The sequence below is a fragment of the Solea solea genome, chromosome 1 (assembly GCF_958295425.1).
Source record: "Solea solea chromosome 1, fSolSol10.1, whole genome shotgun sequence".
NCBI classification, from domain to species: Eukaryota; Metazoa; Chordata; class Actinopteri; order Pleuronectiformes; family Soleidae; genus Solea; species Solea solea.
In genome coordinates, this window is record NC_081134.1 from 3498304 (window position 1) to 3511969 (window position 13666).

Genomic DNA, 13666 nt, shown 5'->3' on the forward strand with positions numbered 1-13666 from the left:
ATAATTACGTCCCTTGAAGACATAAATAAAATTCCCGATATTAAGCGTTTTGTTTATTCTTTAAAAAAGAAGCCACGGGGCTAACCGGCCTGTTTGGAGTCCCCAGCTTACAAATCAGTGCATACATCATTCTGTCATTATAATGAAAATAATATGGACAACCTTAGAATAAATATACAACACTAACTCACTCCGTTCTCAAATGTATTAATAATGATAAATGAGTCTAGCAAGAAAGAATATTTAGGGCTGCAGCACCAATGATTTTATCGTCATTTACTCTTTCTTCTCTTCTTTCATCGGTGAAGCAACAATGGCAATGTTTTTTTTTTTAATATAAAACATAAGAAAATACGTCTCTTCAAAAAATGATCCATCCTGTTTTTTTTTATATATATATATATATATATATATATATATATTTTATGCTTATAAGCTTTTTGATGTTCAACAGATGAAGTAAACCAAGAGGGAGATCAGATTTGATTTTATTGACTTGCTGTCAGCCTTCACTGGCCGGAAACTGCCGTTTATGAGCTGCTTACTTTTCCCACACCAAAAGTTCATAGAGAAAATGATTGATTTTTACATCACTGCCCACAGGAGTTATTAATTCAACTCGGAGTTCATATATGTTACTTTGTGTCTTGGGTGTTTGAAATCATTCGTTTGGTTTTACCCAAGTGATATTTACTCACCAAACAATACAGTAAACAGCAGCTCCTCTGTTCCACAAGGGCTAAAAACGATGCTTTTCTGTATGGATTTTAGTGGACGGGAGAGTGAACGGTTTAAAAACTTCCTTTTACAGCCACAATAATAACTCTCTAATGGTGAAATAAAATGCCAAACATATTCTGAAGTTACATTTTTGGGGGTGAGCTCGGCTCAGAGACAGGTTAATGGTGAAATCCCTGCAGCTGGTTAGAGGTCACAAAGGTCACCTAGCTTTTATTATCTGTGTTGAAGTAAATAAATAAGGAAAAACTGAATTGTGTCCAAGGAATAAGTTAAACTTGTTAAATGACTCCCTGTAACTCTGCATAATTTATCTAAACATAGTCAAATAATTTGATTGTGGCCAAATATTTCTCCTCCCGTTATCTGATGTGCAGCTGCACTCAATTACTCTCATAACTGATTTATCTGACAATCATTTTCTCAACTAATGGATTCATTGTTTGCTCTGTCATATCCAAAAATGATGATAATAATAATAATAAAAAAAACTAATCACAATGAGCCCAAGGTGACATTTTCAAATTGCTTTTTTTTTTTTTTCTTCTCCACCCTTTACCAACAGTGCAACACCCTAAAGATATCACAGCTTTATATTCTGACAGTAATGAGGAAAATGTTGTTTTTCCTTGATGAACAACGGCCACAAATCAACAAATTCAATCTGATATTTTCTGTCTTTAATGCCTGGAAATAATCATAGTCTGTCGTGCCAGTTAGTCTCACAGCGTAGTTTCCTTAGATTGACTAAAGGCCCGTCTGCGTGCGTTTAGGTGAAGGCGAGTCGAGCAGTCCACACGGAGACGGCGTTTTAGGGCACCTGAAACTGTATTTTCATGTCGGACGTCTCTTCCTGTGTCGGCACTCTGACCAGAAGTACCTGGTACCAGGTACTGTGCTGGTGAAAACACAACTTAACCGTGCCGTGGCGAGTCTCCTTTGTTATTATATCAAAATATAATACCCTGTTATTATATCTGTAATGTGTAAAGCATCTGTTTTCTGGTGTAACATGTTATTATGTATTGTTTCCGTGTGGACGGAGATATTTCCTGACACGACGCCGTCTTTACGGAGCTTTTTGATTTGTGTGGACGTGGCCTTAAATATCTGATGCTGGTTTTTATGTCCGTTCATGAATCAGTCATGGAATTCTGTCAAGATTCATGCGGCTCGTCTTCAGCCGATCAGATTCTGGTTGATGTTCATGTCTGGTTTGTAAACATGTTCACTCTCTGTAGTGTTTTGACGGACATGTTTGAGGCTGTTTTGAGAAGAACGATCTTGAAAGTTTTAGGACGCGCTCGCCTCGTTTCTCAGGTATCACACGGATGTGTTGTGGATTTATTTTTTATGACTTTTTTTTTAACGCCACACATGAGATTCTCGCATTAATGACGCATCAAAACAAAACAGCTGGAGGCCTGATTTTCTTTTTTGGGCTTTTATTTTCTGCCCCACAACTATTTTCACCTTCATTAGACGTGAGCGTCAGCGTAATGTGAATTTTCACTTGCTTGAGCAGCCATCTGCCGCCTGCACCGTCTCCAGCCTTAATGCACGGTCTCCACTTCCAAATCTAACAAGTATTAAGTGATATTTCTGTCGGGTTTTATCCATGAGGATGTATCTGATTAAGGAAAGTTTGTTGGACTCAGTCAGCCGAGAGTCGCTCGGCCGTGGTGGCTCCGCTCTGCAATCTCCCAACACTGAGCTCATACATTGTGTCGTAACTATTATTTGCACGATCGATTAATCTGACAGATCAGTTTCTTGATTGATTTATTTGTTTTTTTGCCCTTAAAAAGTGAAGAAATGGTAAAGAAACGTCAACAGTTGTTTTCTCAAACCCTCATAGCCCCCACCTTTTTTGGGTTATTTCAGTATAGGGCTGCAATGATTATTCGATTATCAATTATTAGTTGTTTATCTGATGTTAGAGTGTGTTTTTTTAACAAGCTTTCGGATTTATCAGCTTCTTTGCACCGCGCGAAAGAAACCGTTAAAACGAGACGTCTGAGAACGTTAAACACCAATCAGTCGATTAATTGAGAAAATAATCGACATATGAATTGATTATGACAATAATCGTTAGTTGCAGTTCTATTTTAGTATGAAGGGAGAGGAATAATTTGATATTGATTGACCAGTAGCAAGGTTTCTTTTTAGGTTCTTTATTGAAAGCTATGTGTATACAAGCGCTGATAAAATAAAAGAAACATCAAAACATTAATAATGCTCTCATAAAAAGGATGAGAAATGTTCCTAACATTTATTTATTTTCTAAACCTACAATAATCACAAATTGAGAGCCCTTGCTCGAAGGTCTCTGGCCTATAGATTCTGCATAATGACCTACAGAATGTGTTTACAGGGATGATTGGTGCCAGTTCTAGTGATTGTGCTTGGTTTGGCTGTTCTCACATTATTCACTTTGCACCGTCTCTCGACTTCAGACCCTCACGAGCTGGAGTGAACGCAGCCTCAGTCTCTGCAGCTGCGAGCCTCCGACTTCAAAGCCGAGGATATGAATAATCAAACTGTTATTTTTAGCTTTTCCTCTTCAGGTTGCTGACCTTACTTTATGATCTTCCCTCTATCCATTCATTCATCCATCCATCCTGCCCTCTTTCTCTCTCTCTCTCTCTCTACCTCCGGCTTCTGCTCCATCTCTGTCCATCTCTGTGCAGATTGCAGATTTTTACCAGAAGCAGCAGCAGATCCAGAACCAGGGGGAGAAAGCTGACCCGGAGGACTACTACTGATCGCCTGCAGTCATCAGCGAAGAATAATAAATAAACCAAAGTTTGGTGTAATTGTAAATAGCTGCTTGTTTGTAATGTTGAAGAAAAAATAAAGACTCCTGCCAGTTTTAGTTGCCCTCACATTTTTGTTATTGATTTATCAAAGTGCCTCTTTTACTCACTCCACATTTTGTTTTTTGTTCCAGAGCCAAACCGCCGTAAATACACCGGAGCGTACACTGCACATAAATTCCAAATACCCAGATCAACTCATACCTCCTGGTAATGGATCTCCATCAGGGATTCACTCTGCAAAAACCGCTCCGGCAAAACATGGAACGTATGCACAGCATACCAATACTTTGAGCTGGCCTGGTTTCGGCTCTGCTCGTCCACTCAAGACGTGGCAGCAAACTGCGTTTAGCGCGTGCTGTAATAAGAGGACGCGCTCAAGGAGATTGCCGGCTGCCAGGGACGTCATTTGAAGTAGAAATGGACGTCAGCGCTGACAGTGGCTCAAACAGCGGGACAAAAGAAAAAGCACTCACTGCTTTGCATTAGATGATTGAAATCCACTAACTGTCCAGCCTCAATCAATCAGAGACTGGTGGAGATGTGTGGAGGGAGGGAGGGAGGGAGGGAAGGGTGGGGGGGGTCAGTTTGAGAGCCAAGGACGAGTGGTTATTAATGGAGAAGCAGAGAGGATTGTGAGTTTCCTCCACTTTGCTGCCATGTTCGGGGATGCAACCACTTTTGTGTGTTTGTCTGCCTCGAGCTTTTAGCGGCTCACAGGACACAAAAGTATAGCGTGCATGTGCAGCAGGTTCGGCGGCGCCCCGTCTCCCAACTGTTGCCGACTGCTTGTGCGAGTCATACGAGATGGACAGGCCTGTATTAGAGACACAAAGATCTACTTTACTGCTCATGTCACACAGAATATAAACCGTAACTCTCAGTATTCTGTGTGCCGGCGTTCACTTTATCTCGAGCCGAGCGTTTGCCTCCGCAGATACTGACGTCAGGCGGTCGTCCATCATCCCGCTCCAGACTCCGCCGTCTCTATTATCAGCCATCAATCAATCAAACTGCATTCATGTAGCGTGTTGCAAACAAATCAATTGCAATTCCTTGTACTTTACAGGTGATTTGGAATGTTGGATTTGAACAAAAACGTGTGTTTTAGGGCACAAATAATAATAATGGAAAAAGACGACAACAAAAAAAGGACCATATGTTCATATGACGACTTTTCGGAGCAGAACTTGCTGAATATGTTCTTGATCTTTCAGTGTAAATCTGTACGAGCCTCGCCTCTGCTTTACTCAAACAATCGTAGTCTCCAGAACCCACGACCTTCGAGTTGAAAGATGACCGCCATGGAGCTACCGTCGACCCCCAAAACATGTTAGCCACGCCCCCTCACTTTCCACTTTTAAAACGCATCTTAAAACCCATTTTCAAGATGTTCTATGGATTATTGTTTGTCCTTAGGTCTTCTATTATCTTCATAATACTAACTTTATTGTCTGTCATTAACCTTGTTCTTTCTCGCCCTGGTTTGTGTCTTTCCTTCCTCTCTCTCTGCGTCCTTATCTTGCAGGTTGCAGGATCCAGATCCGAGTTTCAAGGCTTTTATTTTCTTAAAAGGTCTGTTCAAAGGTCCTTTTTATGTTATATTTGTTTTATTTATTAATCTCTGACGTACAGCACTTTGTTTCAGCTGTTTTTGTTTTTTAAAGTGCTTTATTAATTTGGATGGATTTTCATCGTTTCCCTTACCTCCTCTCGTGCTCACACTTCCTCAAGAGTGACCCTAAAGTCGTCCGTGCTGCTGAGGAGAAACTGGAAGCTCAAAACGTGACGAGCAGCAGAGTGGACAACGAAGAGCAACAACCTTTCCTCTGTGAGGCCGAGAGAAACTCTCAGTACTGTCATTGTTCATGCTCACATTAGCGTTAAGCTCACTGTAACACCTTGAATAAGTGCGGCCTCGTGGCCGTCGTCGCCTGGGAACTCTGTTGTGATCTCTGAGGCGAGTGGAGCGGGTGACGGGTGATTCCTTGCTCCCGTGCGGCAGCAGCAGCAGCAGGAGGTCTCACTGAACGCCACAGAACACAGGATATGAATCATAAGCATCAGTAGACCCACTAAGTCCTGTGGAAACGTGGATGTGCGCGTCGAATCGTTGTAGAACGCCGGCTCGTCTGCAGGATATTTGCATTTAAAACTCTCCCCCACTTCAGTGGTGACTGGCGCAGTATGTGGCGTACTGTTGTCACTGTTTTCACATTCAGAGTGGTTTGTATCTCCTGTACTCAAGAGGCCTGCGGAACCATTATTTGCTCCGCCGTCTCCGTGTGTGAGTTTGCATACTGCACAGTTGGTGGTTTGCCTATTATTTGTGTGTGTGGGCTGTGTCCTGTGTCCGCTGGAGGGGAGTCGGAGAGAAGGATACCATTGTGGTGAAATAATCATGGAAATACCAAATCCAGTGTTGACTGCCCTTTGTAGCTGCTGGTTTTAGAAGCCACAACAGTGTGACTTCTAATTCTCTGTGTGTGTGTGATGGAGGAATGTGCTCCTGGACACACCTACTGTCGCAGACACTAGGGATGAAACACTTCTATTTGTCTGATACCAATATCACAGCCTTAAAAATCTACTTGTATAAGTAGAATTACACTGTTTATTCCCATCAGGCCTTAGTCACATAACAAATGTACATCATTTTTATAATATAAAGGGTTTTTGGATCATATCAGACTGTATGTTTATCCGTTTTTTTATCTGCACTCTTGCCTTTGCAGCAAGAAGACCTGGGACCGCGACCCAGTCGGAGCAAGGGCCTTCAGAATCCAGAAAAAAATCCCCAGAAAGAAGTCCAGAAACATGCTGATTTAGGGATTAGAAGAAATTAGACACTCTAAATTGACGGTAAATGTGAGAGTGGATGGTTGTTTGTCTCTGTGTCCCTGTCCAGGGTGTGACCTGGAGGATAAAGTGCTATAAGGTGAGTGATTAAGTGTTTGTCTGATATGATATTATAGTTTTTGAGATTGATTCACTCATTGTGCAAAATGACACTCATTTATTTAGATTTTTGTCTAAAAATGAGTTCACACAGCCTTAAATGATCACTGCAGCAGAACACACGAGCATCTGTTGCCCACATTCTGGTCACATGACATTTTGGCGTCTTTACAGCCTCTGCTTCGTGAAGAGTTTATGGGATATCTCACAAGTCATCAATTCCCCAATTGAATCCAGTGATTTCGAGCAGCAATGGATCATATCGTCTCATCACTATTTCAGACCTGATGATTTATAAGGATTTTAGTTAAGATTTTTATTTTATACCCAAGAATATTCACCTAAATAAGTGATTTCACTGTGAATTAAAGATATTTTAATGTAGTTTTTGCAATTTTCACATTGTTATTAGTCATTATTTTGGTCAGGGAAATCTAATGTAGTCCTATTCTTGGTTGTGGTCAGTCAGTACTATGATCTCATACCGACACAGTTTCTCTGTAATTAGACAGTTTTTTCACTCCCCCCCCCTCTTTGTCTCTTACTTGATTTTTGCACACGACTCTATATCTGACACTCATCTTGGATATCATTAACACATCTTGTCTTTTTTCTTTTTTTCTCCGTAGAAGAGAAGGGACTCTGGTGTTGGTAAATCTGAATTTCAAATAGCGGTCGTCAGTTTGTTGCTTTAGAAGCTTGAAACAGCGAGTGTGAGGGATAGAAGAGAGAGAAAGAGAGAGAGAGAGGGAGAAAAAAGGCCCTAATGGAAATCAAACGGGCAGCAGAGCATGAAATATTGAAAATGCAAATATGTAATGAATTCGGCTGCGTAATGTGTGTGTGTTGTATGATCATGGCTTTTGTTTTGGATTACTCTGAAGGCTCCGATGTGGCAACTGCCTAATTCGTGTACATGTGATTGTGTGAGCGGCGGGGAAAAGCGTGAAAGCCTGTGAATTAAATTCCTGCATGCTGACATGTATCTGTGTCTGTTTGTTTCCTGTTGTACATGGGATTTCTTTTTTTTTTAATCATCTGTGTCTGTGTCTTTGTGTGTGTGTGTGCGTGCATGTGTATAAATGTGTGTTTACTGAGTGGGCATCTGGTGCACATCACGCGCCTGTGGGGCATCGCAGGCACAGCAGCCTCTGAGGTCCTCGCCTGTGTTCAAACAGCTGTGCTGTTAGTTCACATCAAGTCACCCCGGTCAGACCCGGTCCACGGGGAGATGTTGGAGTCACGGTGGCTCAGCTCGGCTGTACCTGCTCACTGCTTCTGCTCAACTCTGTTTGGCCACGCGCGTAACAAAGCGACCGGTGGGCGCGATGATGCCCCAGAACTTGATGTGCAGTGTTGTGACGGATGAAAGTCGAGCTGAAGATGACTTCTTTGAAGTTAAAGGGAAGTGTCCCCTAAAGCAGGTTTATGGATTGCCTGCAACTGCAATGAAAAAACAAGGGAGCATCTATAAAAAATGGCCAGGTTTCACCTTTATCTGTCCTTTTGTGCCCCCCCCCCACCTCTCTCTCTCCCCCCCACCCCATTCTCCCACATAAGCTATCTGTCTTCTTCACAATGCCCCTTTCTCCACCCGGAGAACAATGCTTTTTGTTCTTCTCCGCCTCCTCCTCTCCTTCTCTTTTCTACCCCTCCATCCATTTTGTTTGGTGCTCTCTGTGACATCGCTGCCATGCCAGGCCGTGAGGGAGGGAGAGAGAGAGAGAGAGGGAGGGACAGGCGCTGCCATTGTGCCCCGACCAAACCCACGGAATATCAATAGTGTTTTTCTTGAGCAGGAGCGCAGAGCGTTGGCCAGTAACCTTTCAGATTTGATGATGTCAAGCCCTCCTCTTTTTTTGGGCCCTTTATATGATTTACCCCGTCCCATCGGTCGCCGTTCTAACAGGGTAATGGCTCCTTGACTCAGAAGTCAGTGCGGACGTGTGTGTGCACTGGTGTGACTCATCACAGAACAGTCGAGTTTGACTGCGTCGTCTGAACGGAATAAAATACTTTTTGGATTTCACAATCACTTAAAAGTCACTGTAAGACACTGTTATGGTTTGAAGTACAGTTCATTTACACTTTTCAATACAACATGACACTTTACCTGCATCACACAGTATCCCTGTTTTATACACAATGCATTCAAGCCATCAAATGGACTATTTAATGGTGAATTTGCACATTGCATCGCTCGCCTCACCGTGCCCTTCCCAAGTGTGTTTGGAGAACAAATGTCTGCTTCTGTAGAGCTGACCCGACTAATATCAGCATGAATGCAAAACAACCGGGTGACTGACTGTACAAAAACATGCTCATTTTTAGCCCCTAAAACGTCATCGTCCAAAAAAAACGAAAGTGTGTGCTTCCCCTGAAGTAATCAAGCGCTCCCTGAACAGCTGTCTGGCTGCGTACGGGTTGCCAGTCTCCCTGTGTCTGCGCCTCACAGCGCTGAGTTTCTTGGATGCAGTCGGGGCCAGGACAAGTGTTGCTTCAGTAAAAGACGCATCACTTTCCAAGTTACTGTAGAAAAAAAGGGTCATTACTCAGAGGTTCACAGGAGGCGACAGAAGCTCTACACTGTCACAGAAAAAAATCACCCGTCCACCAGTGTTACCAGTGCAAGCTTCCTCAGGATTATCTTGGTAGAAAATCAGAAATACTGTTGATGTTGAAAATGACACAAACAATAAAATAAATAATAATAATTACAGTCGAGGATGAGAGAGTAAATGATCTTATTGGGACTAAATCTGCCTCCTGTGAAAAGTCTGTAACGTCGTGATCATGGTGTCACTGTTTGCTCAGGTGATACTTGGTAGAAACCGTTTGAGATTTATTTAAATTTATATCAATTTATTTGTACTTTTTTTTAAACGACTAAATCAACCCTGCCCTAAATCCTAAAAGTAATAACCCTATTATATTTAAAAGCTGTATCGTTGTTTTATGCGTGTGCTTGTGTTAATTTCAGACTCGACAGCTTCTCTTTTTAGGCAGGTAGTTGTCGAACTGTGTCCTATTAAGAAAACCTTGACACTTTATATATTTAATCCCGCCCTCTGGCATTTAACTTTTGCTAGTTTTCTGGCCAATTGCTTGCTATGGCTCATTTGCCTTATTTGGTTGTGGATATGTTTCGCTTGATTATCCAACCCCTGCAGCAGAACAATGAGCCCATCCAGTCGTTTATGAGACCTCTTTATGATTGCTTTATGACGGCAGCCGTGGATGTTGTTACCCACTTGTCGGTGCTTCGCCGTGGCCCACACTTAGAGGCCAAGGCTCGAGGGGCTAAGATTGTTGTGACACTCCATTGGATCATTAGTCTCATGACCTCTGTATGAACCAGCCTCTGTGGTCTGTCTCTCTTTGTCTCTTCCCATCTTGACCGTCAAGGATCCCCCGACTGAAAAGACTCTCTCCATTCACGGACGCTTCAAAAAAAAGAGAAAAAGAAGCCATTTCCCCCGACTGCACAGTATCTGCCAGTCTGCCTTGAGATCAGTGCTGCACTCAGCTGTGACAAACACACTCAACATAGCAGAGAAATTAGACATGGAGAGAGTTGACAAGAGCTCCTAACGTCTGCAACTTGGGACGCTTTCCCAGACTGTGATTATCCCACGGTCTTGACTGTACGCTTGCCTTTATTTCTCTCATCCCATTGGAAATTACACCACGTCAAGTAAAGTGACAATATCACGGGGAAATGTGCTCTGCAGATTTCTACGGGTGTCTAATGACATGCAGTGGAAGCCGCCGCCACCACCGCCGCCGCTGTCTCCTCAGTGAAACAACACGGTTGACGACTGACACGGGGCAAACACTTGACGTGGATTCATTCACGCAGTGGGTGAAGCCTCAGGTGCTTTGTGTAGTCAGTCATCTCTACTAACACCAGCTGATGACGCCGCATCCACCTGAATAGCAATATAGTAACAGCTCGAGGCTCTTGTTTAATTTCACAGAAACCTCTCAGGCTGTGTTCAGATCCAGGTTGATTTGCTTGATGTGACGCAGAGCTCCCACACGTGGCCATGCAGCCTAAGTGGCGCTATCGGTCTGTGTTTCCACCACCGCACCTCAGTCTGCTCGTGTGATGTCATGTCAGCACAGCAGTTCACCACCAGGGGGCAACTCTACGTTTTATGTGTTTTACATTTTCCCGTTCCGTTTCCATTGGCGGTCACAAGTGATGGTTCCCAGTCAACCGCTGTGTCACACACCTCAACAAAAGGGTGCCAAAAAGTGGGACAGTCCCGTAGACTACATGTAAAAGTTGACATAGCCTTCCGGTTTTGAAAAGTGAAGTGAAGTTGTATGATGGAAGTCGCAGTTCACCATCAGGGGGCGACTCTATGTTTTGTGTGTTTTTCCTATTCCATTTCCATTGTCGGTCAGAAGTTATTTTTTCTCTGTCAACCTGCTGTGACACACACCCAAACAAAAGGGTGCCAAAAAGTGGGACGGTCCCATAGACTACTCGTTTGAAAAAAAGTGAAGTCCAGGACGTCTGATGGGATTGGCAGTTTGCCACCAGGGGGCAACTCTTATGGGAAGTTTAGGGGGGAAATGGGCTTCTAATTTTCACTCGATTTATAACTTCAGAAATATTGTCCAGGAAACTTTTTCCTAATTATCTCAGTCGCCACTTTCAGGTCTTTTTCTTCATGTCAATTTTCAAAAGTTCCCTTTTAATGGACAATAATGCACTGCACTATGAGCAGACACTGTGATTGATGGCTGGTGCCGTCAAATAGGTGTCTGGTTGCAAGTGACATTTGAGAATTTCAGGTTCATTGACATCGTGCTGTTCAAATTGCAAATATCGAGACTTCAAAAATGTTTTTTTTATTTTTTTTAAATATAGCCTGTGAATGGTACAGATTGTTTTTTTTGGTCCCCTTCATAACTTTTGACAATCAAAATCTGAGTTATTTTGTGACAAACTGAACTGTACTGCTCGATGGAAACAGAGCTGGAGGTAGTGTGTGTACTCAGCCTTGTCCACCCGAATATCAATACAGTACAGCTTGGGGCTCATGTTTAATTTCACAAAATTCTCTAAATGGCCCTGGAGGAGATGGAGTTTTCTCTGCCTCTTTCTCTCTGGTGCCTCTCCACTCCTCTACCTCCCCTCTCTGTCTAATTTAGCAGCAGATAAACTCACCCTCCCCTACATTAATGTTCTATATCACTGCCAGCTGAAGGAATGAGGAGCCTTCACTCTGTATGTGATACAGTTTCTGCCTGCCAAGCCTCGCTGCTGCTGCTGCTGCTGCTGCTGCTGCTGCTGCTGCCGCCGCCACCGTTGCTCGATGCTGACGAGCTTGGGCGTGTGCCACACTCTGCACCTGCCAGGCTCATAAAGAATCTTCCTGTTTCTCTTGGGGCCTCGAGGCAGAATCTGCCATAATTGAAAGGGACGTTGCAATTTAGACTTTCAAGCCCGAGCTTAGACGGTCGCCGGCGCCAACGAGTTGGTGGATGGCGTGTTTTGTTCGGCTGATCCATCAGCAAAGGTGTTGAAGATGAATGAGTGGATGCGATTCATAACAAGTGGCGAGAATTTATGCCACGGCTCTGAAATGTAAGCATGAGTTGATCCGTCGCTAAATGCTTTCTCGGGCCAGGAGCGCCCTCACACGGGAGATCCTTGATTTATAGCGTGAGTAATCTGGATGAGGAGGCTCAATAAAATGACAAAGTGAAGTAGATGAAGTGGGCATCTTCACTGAGTGCCTCCTCTTCTCACTCGTCATATATACATTCTCTGGAGCATGGAAAAGTCAAATCACGATTGATGTGGTTCGCACTTCCAGTGTGCGGATGAACCGCAAACCGTTAACGGTGTTGTATGTAAATCTCATGTGAAGAAAACATGTGGAAATACTGGCTTCACTGATTGTACCACCAGTATGTCACTATTTATTTACTATACTTACCAGTAGACCATTTATTATAAATAGACGTCTGATGTAATTCAAAAGCCAAAATAAGAAATTATTAAATAGCCACCAGGCGTTTCACTTGAATTATATAGTCAGTAAACAACATAGTGGTCTCAATCGTTAGTTTCAGCTCTTCATGGTGTCAATTTTGTTCCCATTTAGCCGACACGAAGCACCAGTGTGATGGACAGCTGGTTTCCTCCCATAGGAGCCTGGTTGCAGTTATCTATCACTCTCTCTCTATCTTATACACTTTGTTGGTGTATATATATACAGATTATGTACAGATTATGTTATGGACTGTATGCCGCGTCTTCATCCGCCGCTTGGAGCAGACACACTTTCACTTTCAGTGTCTGCAGAAATGAACCGATATAAAAATAGACAATGGGACGGTTATGTAAGTGTCAGGAATCAGCTCTGTGCTTCAGACAATTTGGAAAAATGGCTTTTTTTTTTTTTTTAACGTATGTATTTCGTGCACATATTTATGCCGTGTGACAAAATGATGGAACGAGGCCTCCAGAAACGAGGCCTTTTGCACAAATTCCTCCCCGGCGCGTGTGTTCATGCGCGCCGCTGCCTCTTCTCTCGTCCCACCACCCACTGCGTCTGCATCTGTATCTGCTGCCGACTTGCTTCTCAAGTGCTTGCATGTCTTGTCCTGTCCTGATATCAACCCATCTCTATATATAGTAGGTCTCTCCCCACACTCTTGCTGTCTGTGTTACTGGAAAGGCAGGGAGTGGGCGCTGGCACTTAGAATATGAAGCTTTGTCTCCGCTGGAGGAGAAAGCAAGGCTGAGAGAGGCCGCAGAGGAAGAAAGCGCCATTGACAGGCGGGCAAACACCAGTCGGGCCCTGTCCCCCTCGCTCTCCTTTGTCTCTAAGTGCTAAGCATCAGCAAATGACAAGAATCTGGAGAGAGGGAGGACAGAAAGAGAGGGATCGTGAAGAGTCGAGGCTTTGTTTGGGCCGCTGGCCTCAGAAAGTGCAGGGAGAGGAGAAAGGGATGAGAGGGATGGGGATGGAGGAGAGAGCACTGAGCTGACCTCACTGCAGGATCCTCGTCGTCCATTCCCCCTCCTCCCTCACTGTAAACGCACCCAAACAGCTTCCCACCATTACCCATGTAACATTTACATGTGATCACATGACTGCAGATGGTTCACATGCACACACGCTGAGCTCCGT

General features: G+C 43.5%; 1 protein-coding gene across 2 annotated transcripts in view; it reads left to right on the top strand.

Moving 5' to 3' along the window:
• lig1 (ligase I, DNA, ATP-dependent) overlaps positions 1–3613 on the top strand; it is a 54961-nt gene extending 51348 nt beyond the window's left edge. For both annotated transcript variants that reach the window (XM_058649451.1, XM_058649459.1), the window contains exon 27: positions 3429–3613. In XM_058649451.1, coding sequence (XP_058505434.1) covers positions 3429–3503 — 75 coding nt within the window. In that variant the 3' untranslated portion in view covers positions 3504–3613. The remainder of the gene's footprint in view (positions 1–3428) is intronic.
• Positions 3614–13666: the final 10053 nt, after the last annotated feature.